This window comes from Podarcis liolepis (genome assembly GCF_965112155.1).
Source record: "Podarcis liolepis genome assembly, chromosome: 8".
In the NCBI taxonomy this organism is placed as follows: domain Eukaryota; kingdom Metazoa; phylum Chordata; class Lepidosauria; order Squamata; family Lacertidae; genus Podarcis; species Podarcis liolepis.
The window spans coordinates 23,129,690-23,149,324 of NC_139560.1; the positions used below are offsets into that span (position 1 = coordinate 23,129,690).

Here is a 19,635-nt window from a genome sequence, read left to right on the forward strand (position 1 = left end):
TGCAAGTTGGAGGGCAATGTTCTTGCTCCTGGAACATTCCGGAACTCACAGGGAGCCAAGATGGTTGGAAGGCTCCTTCTTTTCCATGCTTCAGAAGGTCACCCACCAACTTGTGGGGGACAACCAAGATGATGAGATGGGGGTGAGGTGGAGCCAGCATGCTCATCCCTATGGTTGTCCCTTGTGTGGATTACTTCACAGATTGTGAACACCTTTGAGAGGGCCAAGATGTGGTGGTGATGGCTGCTGCCTCAGAGAGCTTTAATAGAGGAAAAAGCTTCCAGAAGCCACTAGCCATGATAGCTAAATGTCCAGAGGCCATTGGTTGAATGCCAGTTGTGGGAGCAGTACCTGAGAACAGAAGAGACAGTGGGGTCCCTGTGGGGTTCAGGGAGAAGAAGATACAGTGCTACAGAGTAGAGCGAGCCAAAACAACAACAAGAACAAGAACAACAACAACAACAACAACAACAACACCACAGTGAGAGGTTCAGAGAGATCTGTAGTGATATAGAAAGAAGAGGGCCCTCAGGATGAGAGATGGTTAAAATAAATAAATAAAATGGATTAAAATTTAACAAAATGCCTCCCCGCACCCATGGTTAATGCAGTTGTGTTAGCACAAACACAAATTGGCCTTCAGAGTGATCTGAGTTGTGTACCCTTTACCAACACTAATAAGAGCTTAAGGGCAGTAACTAGACAATCCGGCATTGTCATCCACAAAGTGCAAATTGTTGCTTTAGCTCATGCAAATGAATTGTTATTGTCAACGCACCAGTAATTTTACTTCAGCGATGCTGTGCATTTGTGAAGAGTTCTGGGCTGATTTTCCAATTCAGTCCTTTTACATTTTTTTTTTTTTTTTAAAGCACACCCTCTGAGCCAGTGTCAGCTCATGGCCAGAACACAGGACATTTCCTGAAAGAGTCCTCTCATATACTAGCGATTTGCAGAAGACAATATACACATTAATTTGTTGTAGCAAAATCAAGAGTGTCCTCAGGTATCTTTAAATCTGATAGGGCACTCCTATGCATGTTTTGTCAGACGCATGTAAGGTGGTCAGAGACATACAAAGACAGGGCTCTTGCATCTTGGATGGCTGTATAGAAGATGGAATTTCAGCAGGTGTAGCTTGCATGACAAGTTTGCCTCTTGCTGTCCTATCTGCGGATGTGAGAGAATTGTGTCAGAAATGGAAATCCCTGTAATTCACATATTTGCCCCAGTCAATACAGTGGTGCCTCGCAAGACGAAAATAATCCGTTCCGCGAGTCTCTTCGTCTAGCGGTTTTTCCGTCTTGCGAAGCAACCCTATTAGCGGCTTAGCGCTATTAGCGGTTTAGCGGCTATTAAAGGCTTAGCGGCTAAAAGGCTATTAGCGGCTTAGAAAAAGGGGGGGGGAGCGAAAAAAATCGCAAGACGTTTTCGTCTTGCGAAGCAAGCCCATAGGGAAATTCGTCTTGCGAAGCGCATCGAAAAACGGAAAACCCTTTCGTCTAGCGGGTTTTTCGTCTTGCGAGGCATTCGTCTTGCGGGGCACCACTGTAATGGAAATCTTACAAGCAAACCTGATCTGTTATGATTACTTGCCATTTTGTTTTGTAATATTTGATTTTTAAAAAATGTATTTATTAAACATCAAGTTAGCATATACAGAATATTTATGCTTACATTCCACCAGCAAATTTAACTCTGCGTAAACTCTCATTTTGCGTAAGTTGAAACTAAAATTCAATAAAGAAGAAAAAGCAACAAAAGAACGAAAGAAAGAAGTCTACCTATTTATTCTTCTCCTTTTGCTCTTATTTATTTTGTTCAATGGAAACAGTGAACTCACATGAAAATTAAGATTTGCAGCCAGGCAAAATAGAAGATGAAATGATTAAGTAGGCTTGGTCTTGCCACTGAATAGGTATGGAGAGGCTCCGAATACCATGGAACTGTGGGCTTGTGTGCTATGAGATGAACTTGCACAGTTCTCCTGAAGGTTTCTTGAGAGTTCCCCAGGTTGACTGATGCAAGGAACTAATGGTTCGGTGCAGATTACATGCTACATGTTGGCATCAGTTGATACCCAACAGCTCCTGCAAAGGAACTGAGACATCATTAAGCACCGGAAGGAAAAATGAAGATCAGAATATCAGTAAGCCTAGAGCGCCTTACAATTTTTTCCTTTTACATTGGGGAGGAAGTTTTGAGTAATGGCCTTTGATTGTATGTCTGTGTCAGACAAAGGCTTCTCAGGCAACCCAATCAGGGCAGGATTTGGGGGCAGTGGGGCTAGCTTACTACAGTTTGAAGCAAGTGAAGCAGCACACATTTAACATCTGAAGGGGTGGAGGGTGATGTGCCCTGTAAGTCCGTTAAGTCCAGAATCTACAATTACTTAGCCGAACCACTGGTATTGGATCCTGAGCCCTTGGGAATGTGATCCTTGGTCATTTGGAAGAGTTTTCTAAATTAATTGTCTAAAGCCATTCAGGTTCCTAGGTTTTTCCCATCACAGAAGCCAGAAGGAATCACTTTTTCTTCTTTTTTTAAAAGCACCTGTCAGTGTGGCCATGATACACAGCCTTCTTTTGAAAGAATGGCACAAGTCATGGCCAGCTGGAATGAGGAGAGGGATTTTGCCAGCTCCCCTGCTGTGATCTTAACTCTCCTGCCTTTCCTGCGCTTTAGCGAAACAGATGAAAGTACAAAAGTTGTGCGCGTTCCCATCAGAGTTTCCATCATATAGTAGTATGGTTCGGCAATCACTTTGTTCCCTGTAATGATCATGCCTGTAGCAACAGATTCTATAAAAACAGCTGACTTTCTAGTATCTTAAAGCCCAGCTCTCCGGGAGACAGAAAAGCATTTTGTGTTTATTCACATGACCACATAGATTTCCTTTAGACATTGCAATGTTCTTGCTGCTTGGGTCTTAAATTCTGTTTTTTTTTGGGGGGGGGGGTTCAACTTCGTTTTAATGCCACAGCACTAATTTAGCTGCTGCTAAATTTGTTGTGTTTTTTATGATTGGAGTCTTTGGGGTTTTTTATTTTGAATATATCCCACCTTTCTCCCCATAACCAGGACTCAAGGCAGCTCACAAAAATTAAAACGCACATGGCTAAAAGCATTAAAAGTTATGGTTGAAAAATAATTAAACTGTCTGTGCTTTGAAGATTGCACAGTTGAAAAAGAGGCATATCAATATTTTGCTAAGTTTATCCCATGGAACTCCTGCAACAACGAACAGCTCCTCATTCTATGGATAGGGCCAGTCATACCTCAGGTTACAGACGCTTTGGGTTGCGCGATTTCGGGTCGCGCAACGCGCCAAACCTGGAAGTACTGGAACGGGTTACATCCAGGTTTTGGCACTTGCGCAGAAGTGCTAAATCGCACTTTGCGCATGTGCAGAAGCGCCGAATTGCGATCCGCGTGTGCACAGACGCGACGCTGCGGGTTGCGGACATGCTTCCTGCACGGATCACGTCTGCAACCCGAGCATCCACTGTATATCATTTGAGATCACACACACACATGCTGGCAGGATGACAATTTCTGATCCATGTTTTTTCATTCGTAAGTTTGATTTATTCGTATAATCTGTGGAAATACATAATTTGAATATTATTAGTACTACAGTACTGTCATTGTTTAAATAACTGTTCTCACAAAGTAAGCATTTCTAAATGTAATGTAATCCTTATATACATTTTATACGCGTTTTGGTACATTTATTCTGAGCCGAGAATTGCATAACAAAATTCAGAGAAGCGCAGAGTCTACAGGGTAGCAGCTGTATTCTGATCCACGGGTTAGGAGTCCAGGAGGTATAGCTCAGGCCGATTCACATTGGAATTTACAAAAAATAAAAAATGGTTTGAGTAACCTTAAGGTGTGTGTGTGTGTGTGTGTGTGTGTGTGTGTGTGTGTATCTGTCTATAACACTTCATGCATTCAAGGAAATTTCATCTAGCCCACAAAAGTTGACTCCACTATGTGTCTTTTACGCTGGCAGTCCTTTAGAGACTGTTTCTTATATTTACTTTGAAATCTCGAAAATGGATTCAATCTCCATCAGTTAGCTGCAGAGTCTAGATTTTCATCTAACAAAAATGAAAACACTGTTAAAATTATGTGGAGATTAGGGAGGAGCTGAAATTGCTCAGAAGACGACGTTCTTCTGAGAAAATTGCTTACCTGCTTGAAAAAGAAAAACCACGCTATACAGAATATTCCTTTGAAAATTCCACGCCATTTTTTGTGTGGTGGTTGCTATTCACCTCCCTTCCGATACCCCAGAACGATGCTTGGTTTTGGCCCTTTTGGATGATGCAAAATAGAGGACGTGGTGACAATACATTTGCTGTAAAAAAAGAATGACAACCTACATAAAAAGGGAGGGGGAAACTTATGCCACTGCTGCTGGGAGAACTTCCCCTCTCCCTGCAGAAATTCATTTTGATTCCTACCCCCAATCATTTCTGGAGTATTTCATGAGACCATTTCAGCAAGGCTGTGGTAATATCTACAACAGCAAGAAATCAATGTGCATGTTAGGCTTTAACAAATTTAGTGGGCAATAAACTTACATTGTGAGGTGGCCTGTTTTGCTAGTGCTTGGTGCATCAGTACCAGCAATGCATGAATGGGATTTACAATGAGTTGAAATGAGCTGGTGGATGTCTAAGTTGCAGAGTATTGCCATCCTGCCATATCCAACTGTAATATTATAGCCATGAATGAAATAATATAGTGAGCAACGGAAATAATGGGTGTTCAAAGTTTTAATCAGAGTAGACCCACTAAAATGAGCAGACATGAAGAAGGTAGCTCTATTAATTTCAGTTGGCTCCTGAGTAAACCTTAGCTTAATACCTCCCAATGTTTAATATTGTATTTTTAAATTGCTGTAGCCTATCCGTAACGGGGGGTGGGGGGACTACAATGGAAAGTGCAAGATGACAGCCACCTGAGGGCAGGGGCACCAGCTTCTCCAGAGGACTAGCGGGGGCTGATGCGTCGTGACGCAACATCCTCTGAATATTGATGGAGCCTGGATCCCTAAAAAATATGGGGGGGGGATGAAACTGCCTCAGCCCCTAGGAGCCAGCACCTATGCTTGAGTGCAAACATGGTGCAGTGGTACCTCGGGTTACATACGCTTCAGATTACAGACTCTGCTAACCCAGAAATATTACCTCAGGTTAAGAACTTTGCTTCAGGATAAGAACAAAAATCGTGCTCCGGTGGTGCGGCAGCAGCAGGAGGTCCCATTAGCTAAAGTGGTGCTTCAGGTTAAGAACAGCTTCAGGTTAAGAACGGACCTCCGGAACGAATTAAGTACTTAACCCGATGTACCACTGTATAATCCTCTGCAGATTTTGTGCAAAACCAATCAATATGCGTTTCATCTGGAAGCATTCTATGGGTTGTATTCAGAGCTGACCCACCGAAATTAATGAGCGTAAGTTAGTCAGGTCCATTAACTGTTCTGAGTAGGACTAGCATTAAATACCACCCTGTGTACCTGCATCCGTGAAGTCTGAAAACTCTTTGCTACACGGTACTCAGGTGGTATATCCTGATTCTAAAGTCGCATCCTCCCCGCTGATGAAAGCCCTGCTGGTGCTTCTGTTCCCCAGCCAGGAGAGCACAAAAGAATGATAAGGAGAAGTAAGAGACAGCATAGAGCAGCTGTAGCACATCCATGCCAGAGTATATCTAAAGGGACAAAGGCTTCTCTTTTGATGTTGGAATCCATAAACATCCCTAAGCTGGTTAAAAAAAGAAGATGGATGTGTGCAGCTGCTCCTGTTTGAACTATCCTCTTTTTCCCCTTCTTTTTTAAAGGACAAAGACTTGGGAGCTGAGGGTGGGGGGAAGGTTTGCTTTTAGGTTGTGCACAGCGTGAGCCAACATGAGCAAATAACAATGTGCAATTTCATCGTAGCAACACAGTCCCTGCCCAGAGGAACGGTAAACAGGCACACTTTTACTGAGTGGAGAATCTTTCTTCCTTTATATGATGTTACTGTCTTACTTCCTAGCATTTCATTGGAGCTATAAGGGGGGAATTCTTTGCATGATGTGAATTACTGCCAGAGTTTTGTTTGTTTTTTAAGTCTTAATTTTAAGAACACATTTTAGCTTTTCTAAAATGTAGTTCACCCACAGTGTGGCATTTCTTGCCCTTCTGGCAGTGTAGCTGCCCGCACGCTTGGTTCATATTGTGCCGTTACCTAAATGTCTAGGGTAGGAAATATTGGGAAAACACAGACAATATTTTATTACTACTTGGCAAGCTCAGCCATTGTATTGTCCTACCAAGCACCAAGAAAGGAAATCCTACACCAGTTCAGAAATCTGGAAAACAGGGACCCTGCTCAGAAGTAATGCTCGTGCAGGGCTGTCGACTCCTAGGGGCAGAGGCAGTTTTGAGCCCCTGAATATATTTTTTGAGGCGTCTGGGCCCTGAGCTTCCCTTCCATCACAGCAAGTGAGCAGCTGAGAGCAACTTCTAGGCAGCAGGCCCATCAAGGGACGGTGTGCAGTCTCCCATCTATTTATTTATTTAGCAGCAACCCTCTTAAAATCGGCCATGCACAAGTATAGCACGTGTAATACAATATTCCTGTATTGGAATAAGATGGGGAATGATGGTAACATTCCATGCAACATATGGCAGGAAGCTTCAGATGATGGATTTTTTTTGTTGGGGTTATGTGCAGTGAGGCAAGTTGCTGCTATGCTGGCACAAATAATACTCAAAACATTGCAATTATGAGGACGATGATGCCTTCACTATAGGCTAATAGGAACAAAACGCTAGTTGGGTACAATTCATAAATCCTCCTAAACTTTGCTCAGAGCAGAGCTACTGAAATTAATGGACCTACGTTAAGTCATGTTGGTTGATTCAAATGGGACCACCGCGAGTAGGATTATCGTTGTAGCCTGCCTTATATCTCCCGTGTTGCCGGCCACCATGGGGGTTGGAGTCCCAAATGTTTTTTTTCTTTCTTCTGGTGGTGTTGTCAATCTGCTTGTTTTTCATCCATAGCAAATGCTTCTTGTTTGCCACTTGTGGTGGGAGAAAGACTTGCCACTAGGAATGCATGGGCATTGCCGGTGTAATAAAAGCAGTGCTAGAAGTAAAAAGGTAAAGGACCCCTGACAGTAAAGTCCAATCGCAAACAACTCTGGGGTTGCAGCGCTCATCTCGCTTTACAGGCCGAGGGAGCCATTGTTTGTCTGCTCTGTAGACAGTTTTTCTGGGTCATGTGGCCAGCTTGACTAAGCCGCTTCTGGCACAACAGTACACTGAAACCAGAGCAGCGCACGGAAACACCGTTTACCTTCCTGCCAGAGTGGTACCTATTTATCTACTTGCACTTTTTGGGGTGCTTTCGAACTGCTAGGTTAACAGGAGCTGGGACAGAGCAACAGGAGCTTACCTCGTTGCAGGGATTCGAACCCCTGACCTCCTGATTGGGAAGCCCAAGAGGCTCAGTGGTTTAGACCACAGCGCCACCCATGTCTCATGTTAGAAGTAGAACATTTAAAGTAAAGGCTTTCAATATATTACGAGATTTTGCCTTTGTTAAAAGCACTTTTTCCATAAGCAAGCTAAATTCTCCTCTGAAAACACCAGGCTGGAAATTAAGGAGACCCCTTAAACTCCAGTGGAAATTCTGGAGTGGATCTGAAGTGCTTGTAATGGACTGAAACATTAAGTCTTGGGAAGCCTCGCCAGACATTGTTTCCAGTTTGTTAGCTGTGCTTTGGTTGAGTGCCCCTCCCTGAAACAGAAGTGAGCAGCTGCTAAAGGTAATAATACCCTGAGCGTATGAACAGCGACAAGATAGAGAATGAGAGAGGAAACTGGAGAGCTTGAAATTTACTCCGATAGCCTGTTGTGAATTATTGACACACATTCTTTTGGACTGGTTCGCAGTGTTAATTGTCAAATGCACCTTCCTACCTCGGAGAGCGAGAGAGTGTGGTGTGCAGTGGCTCAATGTACAGTACATGATGAGATGCAGAGAGCATTGACTGTGTGCTGTTGGAGTGAGTCTGCATTAACGATCAAGTCCCGGAGACATCAGAATTAGAAGCTATTGGGAGAGAACGGAAGAAGCTGTTTGAGAGGGAAATATATTGATGTCGCTAGGTGCATCATTTGAACAGGGAAGCCATGTTGAGCATCATTAAGCAGCTCAAGGCAATTAAGTACAAAGCAGTGAATGCTACCGCCAAAACCCTCATTATGTACGGCATTGCCTAGTCTAGTTCTACAAGGGAACTGCAAGTATTTTGGAAGGGGAAGTAGAAGGGGAATATCCTACACACACTCACCCAACAAACTGTTGGGGTCCAAAGGAGATGTGCAGTTGTCACCACAGAGCAAAATGCTTCAGAGGATCAATCCAGAGGTGATGCAAGGGCAGTGATTTGCTGGATTCCTGTCTGTGCCTTTTTCCTGATGACCTGCTCACACAGTGACTCGGTATCTGGTTCTCTCCAGATTTTGTGGACTACAACTCCCATCAGCCACAGCCAGCATGGCTAGTGGGTTGGGATGATGGGAACAGCCATTCAACAATACCTGGGAAGGCGCCACATTGACTACCCCTGTGATAACTAAATATGGTTCTTGATTGTATGCTGTGGAGCTCAGTCAGAGAACTATGCCTGTCTCCAAATGCCTGGTGCACTAGCTGTGATGATCTCTGGAGCTAAAGTTAACGAGAACACCTTAGTGCAACTGTGTCGTAAGTGGCTGTGGTGAGAGGCTTGTGTTCAGTGTGGCCATGAGCTCCTGGAAGGAGGGGTCAGATCGGCTGAGCAATTTGCCTTTTCAAGCAGGCAATCTGTGATCCTAGGCAGTGTTTCTCAAACTTGGGTCCCCAGCTGTTGTTGGACTACAACTCCCATCATCCCTGGCTACTAGCCTTTCTAGCTGGGGATGATGGGAGTTGTAGTCCAACAACAGCTGGGGACCCACGTTTGAGAAACACTTTGGCAGAATATGGTTCTATCTTCAAAAGCCCTCTGCCTGAGACGCAGAATGAGACAGCACCCTTATTTCAGATACAGAAGATTGTTGGGTTGGCAGTTGAATCTGATTTTGACACTGGTTGTGGGGTTTCTCTTTCTGAGAGTAACACGGCAGCTCAGGGGGCAGAGAAATGCTATCTTCTCACATTGCCCCTCCCTGTCCCGCAAGATCTGCTGCCTGAAGCAACCCCCTGACTCTGCCTTATGAGAGGGCCGGCCATTGGTCTTTGGGCTCTCGTCCTGATTAAGCACAACATTGGAGGGATGCACAAGCGGAGGTAGCAGGTTACTTTAGGTTTATGTCTACGCCCATTGTTTTCCTTCTTGCCTTTTGTAGTGGGTTACCTGAGCTGTCCCTGGGAGGTAGGTTCTGCTGAAACTTGGCATTTGGTTTCCTCGTGTTTCCTTCCTTTGCTGCTCAGTTTTTTGGTTGGAGAAATGCACTGCATAGTAGGCACACCTGCCCTGTCCTAGCTTAGCTTAAGGCATCCAGGAGAGCCTCGATTGAAGCTGTGGCACTTACTGGAACGGCAAGCAGGTCACATCCAGGAGAACAGAGTCAAGCCAAGGTAGGCTGTGCCCGATCACAACCAGCAGAGCTCTATCTGTCCAGATCCTATGTAGGTCACTTTGGCTGAAACTCACCCACTGAGAACTGATACCTCAGTAGCATGGAGAGGCCTCACCAGTGTCAGCTGGTCTGTACCTGCTGTCAACTGCACCCCTTCTGAGGACCTTTCTGTTTCTTAAAGGTCCATTGCCCGGTTCTCTAGCTTTTGGCCCAGACAGTGTGGGAGCAATGAGGATTGCATTGGGTTGGGTGTCCTCTGGGTTTGAAGACTCAAGTGTAAAGTAGGGTTGCCATATTTCAAAAAGTGAAAACCCTGACGCAAAAGTTGTTGAGCTTTAAATCTCCCCCCAAAAATGAAGTTTTTGAGCTATTTTTAAGGAAATTCGCCAAAATATCAACACTTCCAACATGGGTTCCAATACGTCCGGGTTTTCCGAAGGATGAATCCCGGATATATCTGGGAAATCCCCGATGTATGGCAGCCCAAGGTGAAGTCTGTCCTCTGACCTAGAATCCTAGAATGAGGGCAGGGGGGTTATGGGTGATGCCTCCTCCCCTCTGAGTATTCCTCTGAGCCAAAGGGGGGGGGGAATTGAGGCCAGAGGCTATGACAAGAGCTGCTTTGAGAGTCAATCCAGTTGTTGTAAGGAAGGGTTGCTGAGTGAGACCCCCCATGGTAGTGACCGAGTGCTCAAGTGGAGATAAAAAAGTTAGACAGATGTGAGAGTTTTGCTGCAAGCAGGGAAGGCCAATAAAGACAGATTTTTAGCACACAACATTTCCTAGATTTCTTGAGCCTGCCCTCACATACTAAAATCAAATAAATAAAAATTAAAAACCCAGTAAGAGTTGGTGTGGTGTAGCTTAACGTGTCGTACTGCAACTCCTAGGCTGCAATTGGCCATGAAATTATCTCAGTGACCATAGACCAGTCGCCACTTCTCAGGCTACCCCACCTCACAGGTTTGGAGGAAAGGTGGGATATTTATGGAATGAAAAATAAAAGGTCTGCTGGGTGGGGGCAATTCAGTGTTTTTGCCTTCAGAGTCACATGTACACAACTTGCTGATAGTCCCCACTTTAAAATAGATTTAATTATAAATGTGCTTTTAATACACAATTTGTGGCATTCATTTGTCCAATTCATTTTTTTTCTGATCACGGGGGGGGGGGGAGTACATTGGTACCTTGGGTTACAGGTGCTTCATGTTACAGACACTTCATGTTACAGACTCCACTAACCCAGAAATAGTACCTCGGGTTAAGAACTTTGCTTCAGAATGAGAACAGAAATCATGCTCCGATGACGCGGTGGCAGCGGGAGGCCCCATTAGCTAAAGTGGTGCTTCAGGTTAAGAACAGTCAGCTTAAGAACGGACCTCCAGAACGAATTAAGTTCTTAACCCAAGGTACCACTGTATTCCATAAGGTAGTTATCTCCTGAGAGATGGCAAACCTAATTACTGGGGAATAATCGGTATCCAAAGGAATGTTGTTGTGTTTTTTAAAAACAACAACAACAACAATGGAATCGAAGGGCACTTTCTAAGTGTCCTGTTTTTGGAGCTCTTTGGAAAATTAATTAAACTGCCCTTTAATGCAAGGAGTTTGGCTTCTGAAACAATGTTTAATGGCTGACGGCACTGCTCTTTGCTGGACCCATTTTGCAACGTGGGTGTAGCAATTTTCTTTCGATGGAAGTAGGTCTGATAATTTAATTGAAAAAAATGGATATTAGAGCTGCATTTGGGTATATAATGGTTAATTTAAGGAAAAAAGGCTTTCCAGTTTTATCAATCCTATACTTCTTATTGGCTGGGCTTTTTAAAAAAGAGATTTTTAAAGAATATTGCCTAAACCAATTTATAGCTACTAATTGGTTTTGAAACCTGACCCAAGAGGGATATGCAGGGAATGAAAAATACATTTCATGTTTAATCCTTAATCTTCTGCCCTAATGACATCCCATAACTTTGATTTCTACCTTAAAAGAATTATGCATAAGAAAAAAGTAATCTCATGAGCTTCTGACTGTAATATTTATAGGAGCCTGATGAAGAACATAATCTTGGTATTGGTATTTGAAATAACATTCCACATTCTACAGTGGAAATGTAATTTTTACAGCAGATTAGTATTGCTAGACCAATTGGTGCTTAGTATGATTTTGCAATAATTTATATAGCTGACAAAAGAGCATAGGAAGAAACTGCTTAAATTTTGAGTCAGACAACTGGTCCACCACCCAGCTCAGCATTATTTACAAACTTTGCAGTGACTGGCAGTGGCCCTCCAAGATTTCCAGTGGAAATCTTCCCCACTTCTGCTTGGAGCTGCTGCGGATTCAACCAAGAACCTCTTGCATGCAAAGGCCATGTTCTACCACTAAATCATAGAATCGAGGGGTTGGAAGGTATCCAAGGGTCATCTAGTCCAACCCCCTGCAATACAGGGATCTCAGCATGACATTCAGCCACTTTTGAAACTCCAAAAATGGAGGACGACAGAAGACGCAGATTTGCATAAAAGGTGTGTGTGCTGATTTATATGTACAAATGCAAACTTGGAAATAAGTGCAGTACAGTGGTACCTCGGGTTACAGACGCTTCAGGTTACAGACTCCGCTAACCCAGAAATATTACCTCGGGTTAAGAACTTTGCTTCAGGATGAGAACAGAAATCGTGCGGTGGTGGCAGCGAGAGGCCCCATTAGCTAAAGTGGTACCTCAGGTTGAGAACACTTTCAGGTTAAGAACAGTTTCAGGTTAAGAAAGGACCTCCAGAACAAATTAAGTTCTTAACCCGAGGTACCACTGTAGTTTAAACAGAAATACAACGTTCCATTGTAGTGAGGAAATCTCACCGGCTGACAACTCAGTCTGCTGTCCAGGGTCTAGCTGTTGATGGGCAACTTCAAGGCCTTGATAGTTGGGCTGGTCCTGACTTGCCCAGGCCCTCGCCTCAAGAAATTTCATCTTCTTGTATGAAGAAAGCAGAAAGGGGGGCGGGGCACAGCTATTTGGCCAGAGAGGCTGAGAGGCAGAATTTTGCGCATTGATTCAAATGACCAGTGGGGAAATCTTGGTGGCAGGCCTGAGTTTATTCAGTTTTTAAAGCTAGTATTTTATTGAAGCCTCCTATATCATTATAAAAAAAAATTTCTTCCAGTAGCACCTTAAAGACCAACTGAGTTAGTTCTAGGTATGAGCTTTCGTGTGCATGCACACTTCTTCAGATACACTGCTATATCATTGTATTATACAGGAACTTGCAATGTGCCATATTTTGCAATCAATCATTAATTGAAGTGTGGTCCCCTTGCAATACATGGTGCTTTCCTTGTAGGCACCAGGACATCCCCAGCTGCTTCCTACTGCAACCTCTCATGCCCCCACCCAAGTCTCCTGAAGTGGCGAGGGGAAATAGCCAGCAATGAAGGTCGGCTTGTCTTCATTTGCAGACATAGGTGTCTTTGAGATCCTGGCTTGAAATGCTACACCATTGCGCACCCTGAGCTGGTTCAACAAAACTGTTAATTCACAGCAGCAAATCAACCCTTTATCAGACGGTTTGAAGGCCCACAAAGTTCATCACCGGCCTCTGGTTTTGTAAGCAATTCATTAACTTGCTTTTTTCTCCACCTCCCTTCCTTAGATAAGATCCCGACTCCAACATGGGGAAACAGAACAGCAAGTTGCGCCCCGAAGTCATGCAGGATTTGCTAGAAAGCACAGATTTTACAGAACACGAAATCCAGGAATGGTACAAAGGCTTTCTGAGAGACTGTCCAAGCGGACATTTGTCCATGGAGGAGTTTAAGAAAATCTATGGGAATTTTTTCCCTTACGGGGACGCTTCTAAATTTGCCGAACACGTCTTCCGCACGTTTGATGCGAACGGCGACGGAACGATAGACTTCAGAGAATTTATCATTGCCTTGAGCGTAACATCCCGAGGGAAACTGGAGCAGAAGCTGAAATGGGCATTCAGCATGTATGACCTGGATGGAAACGGCTACATCAGCAAGGCGGAGATGTTGGAAATAGTTCAGGTAGGTGTTACTTCCAAGATGTTTGTTCTTTCCTTCAAAAAGAAAAAGAAAGAAAGAATGCCGCTTAATGAACAATGATTGAGCAATAAAGCCTTCAGTATGCTTGGTCTTCCATAGGTTTTTGTTGTTGTTTAGTTGTTTAGTCGTGTCCGACTCTTCGTGACCCCATGGACCAGAGCACGCCAGGCGCTCCAGTCTTCCACTGCCTCCCGCAGTTTGGTCAAACTCATTCTGGTAGCTTTGAGAACACCATCCAACCATCTCGTCCTCTGTCGTCCCCTTCTCCTTGTGCCCTCCATCTTTCCCAACATCAGGGTCTTTTCCATGGAGTCTTCTCTTCTCATGAGGTGGCCAAAGTATTGGAGCCTCAGCTTCATGATCTGTCCTTCCAGTGAGCACTCAGGGCTGATTTCCTTCAGAATGGATAGGTTTGATCTTCTTGCAGTCCATGGGACTCTCAAGAGTCTCCTCCAGCACCATAATTCAAAAGCATCAATTCTTTGGCGATCAGCCTTCTTTATGGTCCAGCTCTCACTTCCATACATCACTACTGGGAAAACCATAGCTTTTACTATACAGACCTTTGTTGGCAAGGTGATGTCTCTACTTTTTAAGATGCTGTCTAGGTTTGTCATTGCTCATCTTTAACTACTGCAGGGCTGGAGAACCCGTGGCCCGCCAGAGAGCGTTGAGCTCCCAACTCCCTTCAATTGTAGCCAGTATGACCATTGTTTAGGGATGATGGGATCTGAAGTCCAGCAGTCTGGATGACCACAGGTTTCCCCATACCTGAAAAGTAAAACACCCAGACCTGCCTAGATCTTTGGATATGCACCTCCCTGGAGTTGTACCTGTCACTGCAAATAGACTCTTGGAATAAGCTGTGTCTTACCTAACAGCTTCTTTCCTCTGGTTCAACATATCAAGCTAATAAATTGTAAGTCTCTTTGTCAGCTAGAATTCCTATCTCTGTGACCGCAGGACAGATCTCTTGTCTGTTTCATGAATAGGGATGGACAAATCTGTCCATTTTGGTTTCTATCCACTTCTCATTTTCTCAATCTTAAATTCAGCTCTCCCCATTTCCACATTAGTTTCCTAATTTTTATTTTGAAAGACCATGTGCAAAATTTATATGCATTGTGTGTGTGTGTTTCTCCTTCGTTCTCAATCATTGCAAGCAATTTCCTCTAATATAATTTGCACTATTAAAGGAATATTTGTGTGCACTTTAAGTAATTTCCCTTCCCCCAATCCTTAGTTGTTGATGGAATATTAATTGCACATCTGTAGAAATGATTTTCTTGAGTTTAGAAAGTGTATTTTTTTTGTATTTTATCTTTATCTTTTTTTATCATGATCCTTTATTTTTGACTGCTTTGATGGCCTCAGGCTGTGGAGCAGCTTATTGATTTGAAAAATAAATAAAATACACTTCATCTGATTCAGAGAAAGCTGTGTTACCCTTAGTTAGAAAAATATGTTGTCGTTCTTGTTTCCAAATGGGAGTTTAATCAGAAAAAACTATAGTGGAAAGCAGCCATAAAACTCTTGCTACCCTATCAAAGTGTGAGAGCCAATGGATGGCTGTTTATACTGGTGTGTTCCTGGGTGTGCCTGGAACCCTGAGCTGTATGTAGAAGGGGAGGAGGAATCTACTCTGCTCAGATTCCAAAGTGGATTCACCCGATCTCATCCAGGTGCACCATGACCCAGGTTGCATCAGTGGTCCATTTCAGAATCCACAGGATGCTGAACTAGATAGGTGTTAGTCGGATCCAGCGGGGATCTTTCTAACATTCTTATGTAGCTGATTCTATCCAGAATAGTGGTACCTCGGGTTACAGATGCTTCAGGTTACAGACTCCGCTAACCCAGAAATAGTACCTTGGCTTAAGAACTTTGCTTCAGGATGAGAACAGAAATTGTGCTCTGGCAGCGTGGCGGCAGTGGGAGGCCTCATTAGCTAAACTGGTGCTTCAGGTTAAGAACAGTTTCAGGTTAAGAACGGACCTCCAGAACGAATTAAGTTCTTAACCCGAGGTACCACTGTATCCTGAACCCATTCGGAGTGAAGACTGCTGAGCAGCTCATCCGCCGTAGATAGCAAGCCTCTCTAGCTTGTTCTCATGCACACAACGGAGTTTGTCTTGAGTTTCATTACTTTTGACAGTCTGTGCCATTCTGGGTTTAAATTTTCCCAAGGTAATGGCAGGAGCTAGAGCAGCACTGGAGCAGAGCATCTGCTCCTGCCCAGCAGGTAGCACTCACCAATCTTTCACCTGCTCCACATTGCTCTAAACTCTCTGGAGCAAGTTTGCCTATTTGGGTAAGTTTGCATAGCAGTCATAGGTTGCAGGGTCACGATTTATGAAATATGCATATGTTTGTGTGTGCCAATTTAGAAAAGAGTGCTATAATTTAGATAGAAATGCAATACCTCTTGCCATGGTGGGGAAGACTGGACAGAAGAGCCCTTCAGCTAAAGGATGCCTTCAGATTGGCCACCCTGATAAGTTGCAAAGGGAAATAGAAATCAACATCCTCTGGATAAAACATAGTGACTGCCTTGGAATCTCCCCCCCCCCCCCTGTATCTCTGCTGCATTCTGCTTTTGAAACTGTTTTTGTGGGTTTCGGGCCGTAATAAAGAATGTATGTGTGCAATGGGAAGAAACTTAAAACAGTTCAGGACCGCAGGACCTCAATGTCTGCTTCTCCCCATATAAACACACTGGGACTCTGTGTTCATCATCTGAGGCCCTTTTGGTGTGCCTCCTTTATTAAGTTGTGGGTGGACATAGCAGTCGACACAGAGATTTCTCCAAGTGGTTCTTTATAGTAAGCTGGAACTGAACTGAACTGAACAGTTCAGCCGGCCTGCTTTTATAGGCTTTCCTGCCTAAATTAACTTACATGGACCTGAGTGAAAATTATATACACAATACCCCTGGTGGCCAGGGTGAGAACTTCAATACATAATATCATTTAAATGCATTTGTAGGAGGTGGGTTTATTTTTGTTGGTTTGTTCCTGTTTTAACTATTTATTTGTGCTTTTATCTCCTGTTTTTATCTTGTGAACTGGCCTGAGATCTTTTGATGAAGGGCAGTGTATAAATCCAATAGATCGACCGACAGATAGATAGATATGTGCTCCTGAAAAGGCACGGTAGACCACATTTTACAGTAGATTTAAAGGATAGTACAGCGGATTTAAGGGGCAATCCTATGCATAAGAAGCTGGCCTAAAACAAGCCATTGTAAGTTAAGCCAGTATAAAGTTACACCAGTCCCAAACACTGCTTAGTGGTGTCTCTACTGCTTCTGCTTCTGCTATGCTTAAGCGTGGCAGAGGGGAAACAAGCCTTTAAAATAGTGTTCTACGATTCTTTGGGGAAAACTTACATTGGCCTTGGCTCAGCCAGCTGAGCCCCAGCTGAGCTGGGATAAGCAAGGTACACAGAGGTATTTTTGGCTGAGCCAGGGTTGGAGACTTAACACCAGCTGAGGTAGGATCCAGCCCATTGTATCAGAGATCAGTTGCATCCAAAGTTGCTCATTGTTATGTATTGAAGTTCTCACCCTGGGCCAGCAGGGGAATTCTGTAGATAGTTCAGGTCCACATATGCAAATAAGGGATCGAAAGTGACGTTCAGTGATTGGATAGTTACAGAAAGTTGTTACAGTTACGTTGTACGGGAGCTCTATATAAGCAGGCTGGCTGAACCCTTCAGTTCAGTTCTGTTCTGGCCTGTGAATAAACAAGAGCTGTTTGAAGAATCGCTGTGCCGTCTGATATGTTCACCCACAACTTAACACTCATCCCAGTGGATCTTCCTTGTTCCTTAATGGAAAAGAACAGAACTCCTCATGGGTTGGGGAGCTCTGTGTAGTCATCAGAGCCTCTGGAATCTGTAAGGGATAGCAGTTGTTCAAGCTGGTACAATTTTAACATGCTTAGGAGTCTTCATCAAAATGATTTTTTTTTTAAATAAAATGATTAAAAAAACCCACACAAATCAGATAAGGTTTTCTTTATTTTATGGTTGCTTTTAATTAACATATTTTGTAAGCTGCCTTGAAAATATTAATTTAATGGCAGGATAGAACAAATCCTTAACTATATAAATGCTGTTCCCTCCAACAAATAATGATAATTTTAATTGCAGAATATGTCCGTTGTTTCTGCACCTGGCTTCTGGTAATGAATGCCAATATTTCATTTGCTCATCCCACACTAGTTTTCATAACTTTGGGGTGACTGAAGGAAAACTGTTGTTACAATGCCAGCTGCTGATGGAGGCAAGGGAGAAATACTTGATTATATTAACCAAGTATTAATATTCCATTAAACTGATAAATGCCTTTCTGCGCACATATTGGTCCTCTCTGTTTAAAGTATAACAGGGCTGGAAGGTGTACTGGGTTGGTAAGCAGAAGTAAAAGAGCTAGAAATCTGGGGTAGTTGTGAGCTTGGTGGGAATTAAGGCTTGCAATCCTATGCACTTTTATTTGGGAGTAAGCCCCATTGAACTCAATAGGACCTGCTTCTGAGTAAACATGCATTGCATTGCCCTGCGCTTGTTCCCCAGTGCTGCACCAACAGCCCCTGATTAACATTGTCTTCCGTCATGTCACTTAACTTGCTGTTCTGCATCTTCCAGAAAATATGATTTAATAAGGTAGTCTGGAGCAGTGACATTCTGTCGTTTGATGAAGACAATATTTTATTGAGGCAAAGCTATTTTGGATTAAATTTTGCATAAATGAGAACTTCAGGCTAATTTGGAGAATCTTGCTTGAACAAAACTTCAGAGTTTCCATTCGGCCGGTTCCAAGTAGCAGCTTTCTGGACTTATTGAAATTCTCAAGAGGTCTTCAAAGGCTGATCCATTTTCATGACAACTTTTTTTTTTAAAGCACAGCACAAACTGATGTGGAAATGTGGAGGGCTGAATTTAAGATCGGAAAAATCAGGAACTGAGAGAAACTTTGTCCCACCCTTGCCTGTGAGCCACCCAAGAGGAGGGACATTGCTAGGCACTTAGGCGGTTTGAGATGCTGACCCTTGACACAAACAGGCATAAAATTTGCATATGCTAATTGGTACTCATAGATGCCTTTGAGCAAATTAGATTGAGGAGAGGCCAGGGGCTTGCTGCCCTGGGAGCAATGTAATGATGAATAAATAAATGGGAAAAGAACAGGCAGTTGGGAGCCAGCATAAAGGAATGGGGGCAAGGACCCCCCCCACATCCTAGAGTAGTCTCTGGAATCACAACAGTGATCATCACTACTTTGTGTCCCGCTTCTTAGGCGATCTACAAGATGGTTTCTTCGGTTATGAAGATGCCAGAAGACGAATCGACACCCGAGAAAAGAACAGAGAAAATCTTCCGCCAGATGGACACCAACCGGGACGGTAAATATCTTTCTGTGCTCTCTCTTTAGCTTGCTGGCCTCTGCTTGTTCTGGTCTCTCAAACACCTGTCAAACAACTGGAGTGACTGAATAAACAGAAGGAAGTTCATGCTAATGAGGCCCCTGATATGTATGTAGCAACTGGGCTCTCAAGGATCTGTGCAGTGCTGACTGCTTACACTATTATGAGAAAGCCGTAGAAGGTCAAACTATGCTTTTTTGGGTAGCTTTTGCAGGCTAGCAGTTTGGCCCATAATTTATGGAAGCAATCACAGCTGAATAGAAGCCTGCAGGAAGCACAGGTCACAAATCAGGGCTCTGATGGCACAACAGGAGGCTGTCTTGGGAGTTATTGTGCTAGAAGCCTCCTTCCTGGTCCTTCGAACCCTGGATCTGCTCCCAGGTCAGGTGCTAGGAAACCACTCTAAATGTTTTTTCCTTCTTCCTCCAATGCATCCCAAGTCGACTGTCACTCAGAGCTGAACCACATTTTACTAAACTCTGGGAAAGTGACTGGTGCCCACATATTTATCT

The 19,635-nt window shown here is 43.6% G+C and overlaps 1 protein-coding gene across 5 annotated transcripts in view; it reads left to right on the plus strand.

The window, feature by feature from the left end:
* NCALD (neurocalcin delta) overlaps positions 1–19,635 on the plus strand; it is a 64,609-nt gene that overhangs the window by 31,684 nt on the left and 13,290 nt on the right. For all 5 annotated transcript variants that reach the window (XM_083517461.1, XM_083517460.1, XM_083517464.1 and 2 more), the window contains exons 2-3: positions 13,283–13,679; positions 18,997–19,102. In XM_083517461.1, coding sequence (XP_083373587.1) covers positions 13,302–13,679; positions 18,997–19,102 — 484 coding nt within the window. In that variant the 5' untranslated portion in view covers positions 13,283–13,301. The remainder of the gene's footprint in view (positions 1–13,282; positions 13,680–18,996; positions 19,103–19,635) is intronic.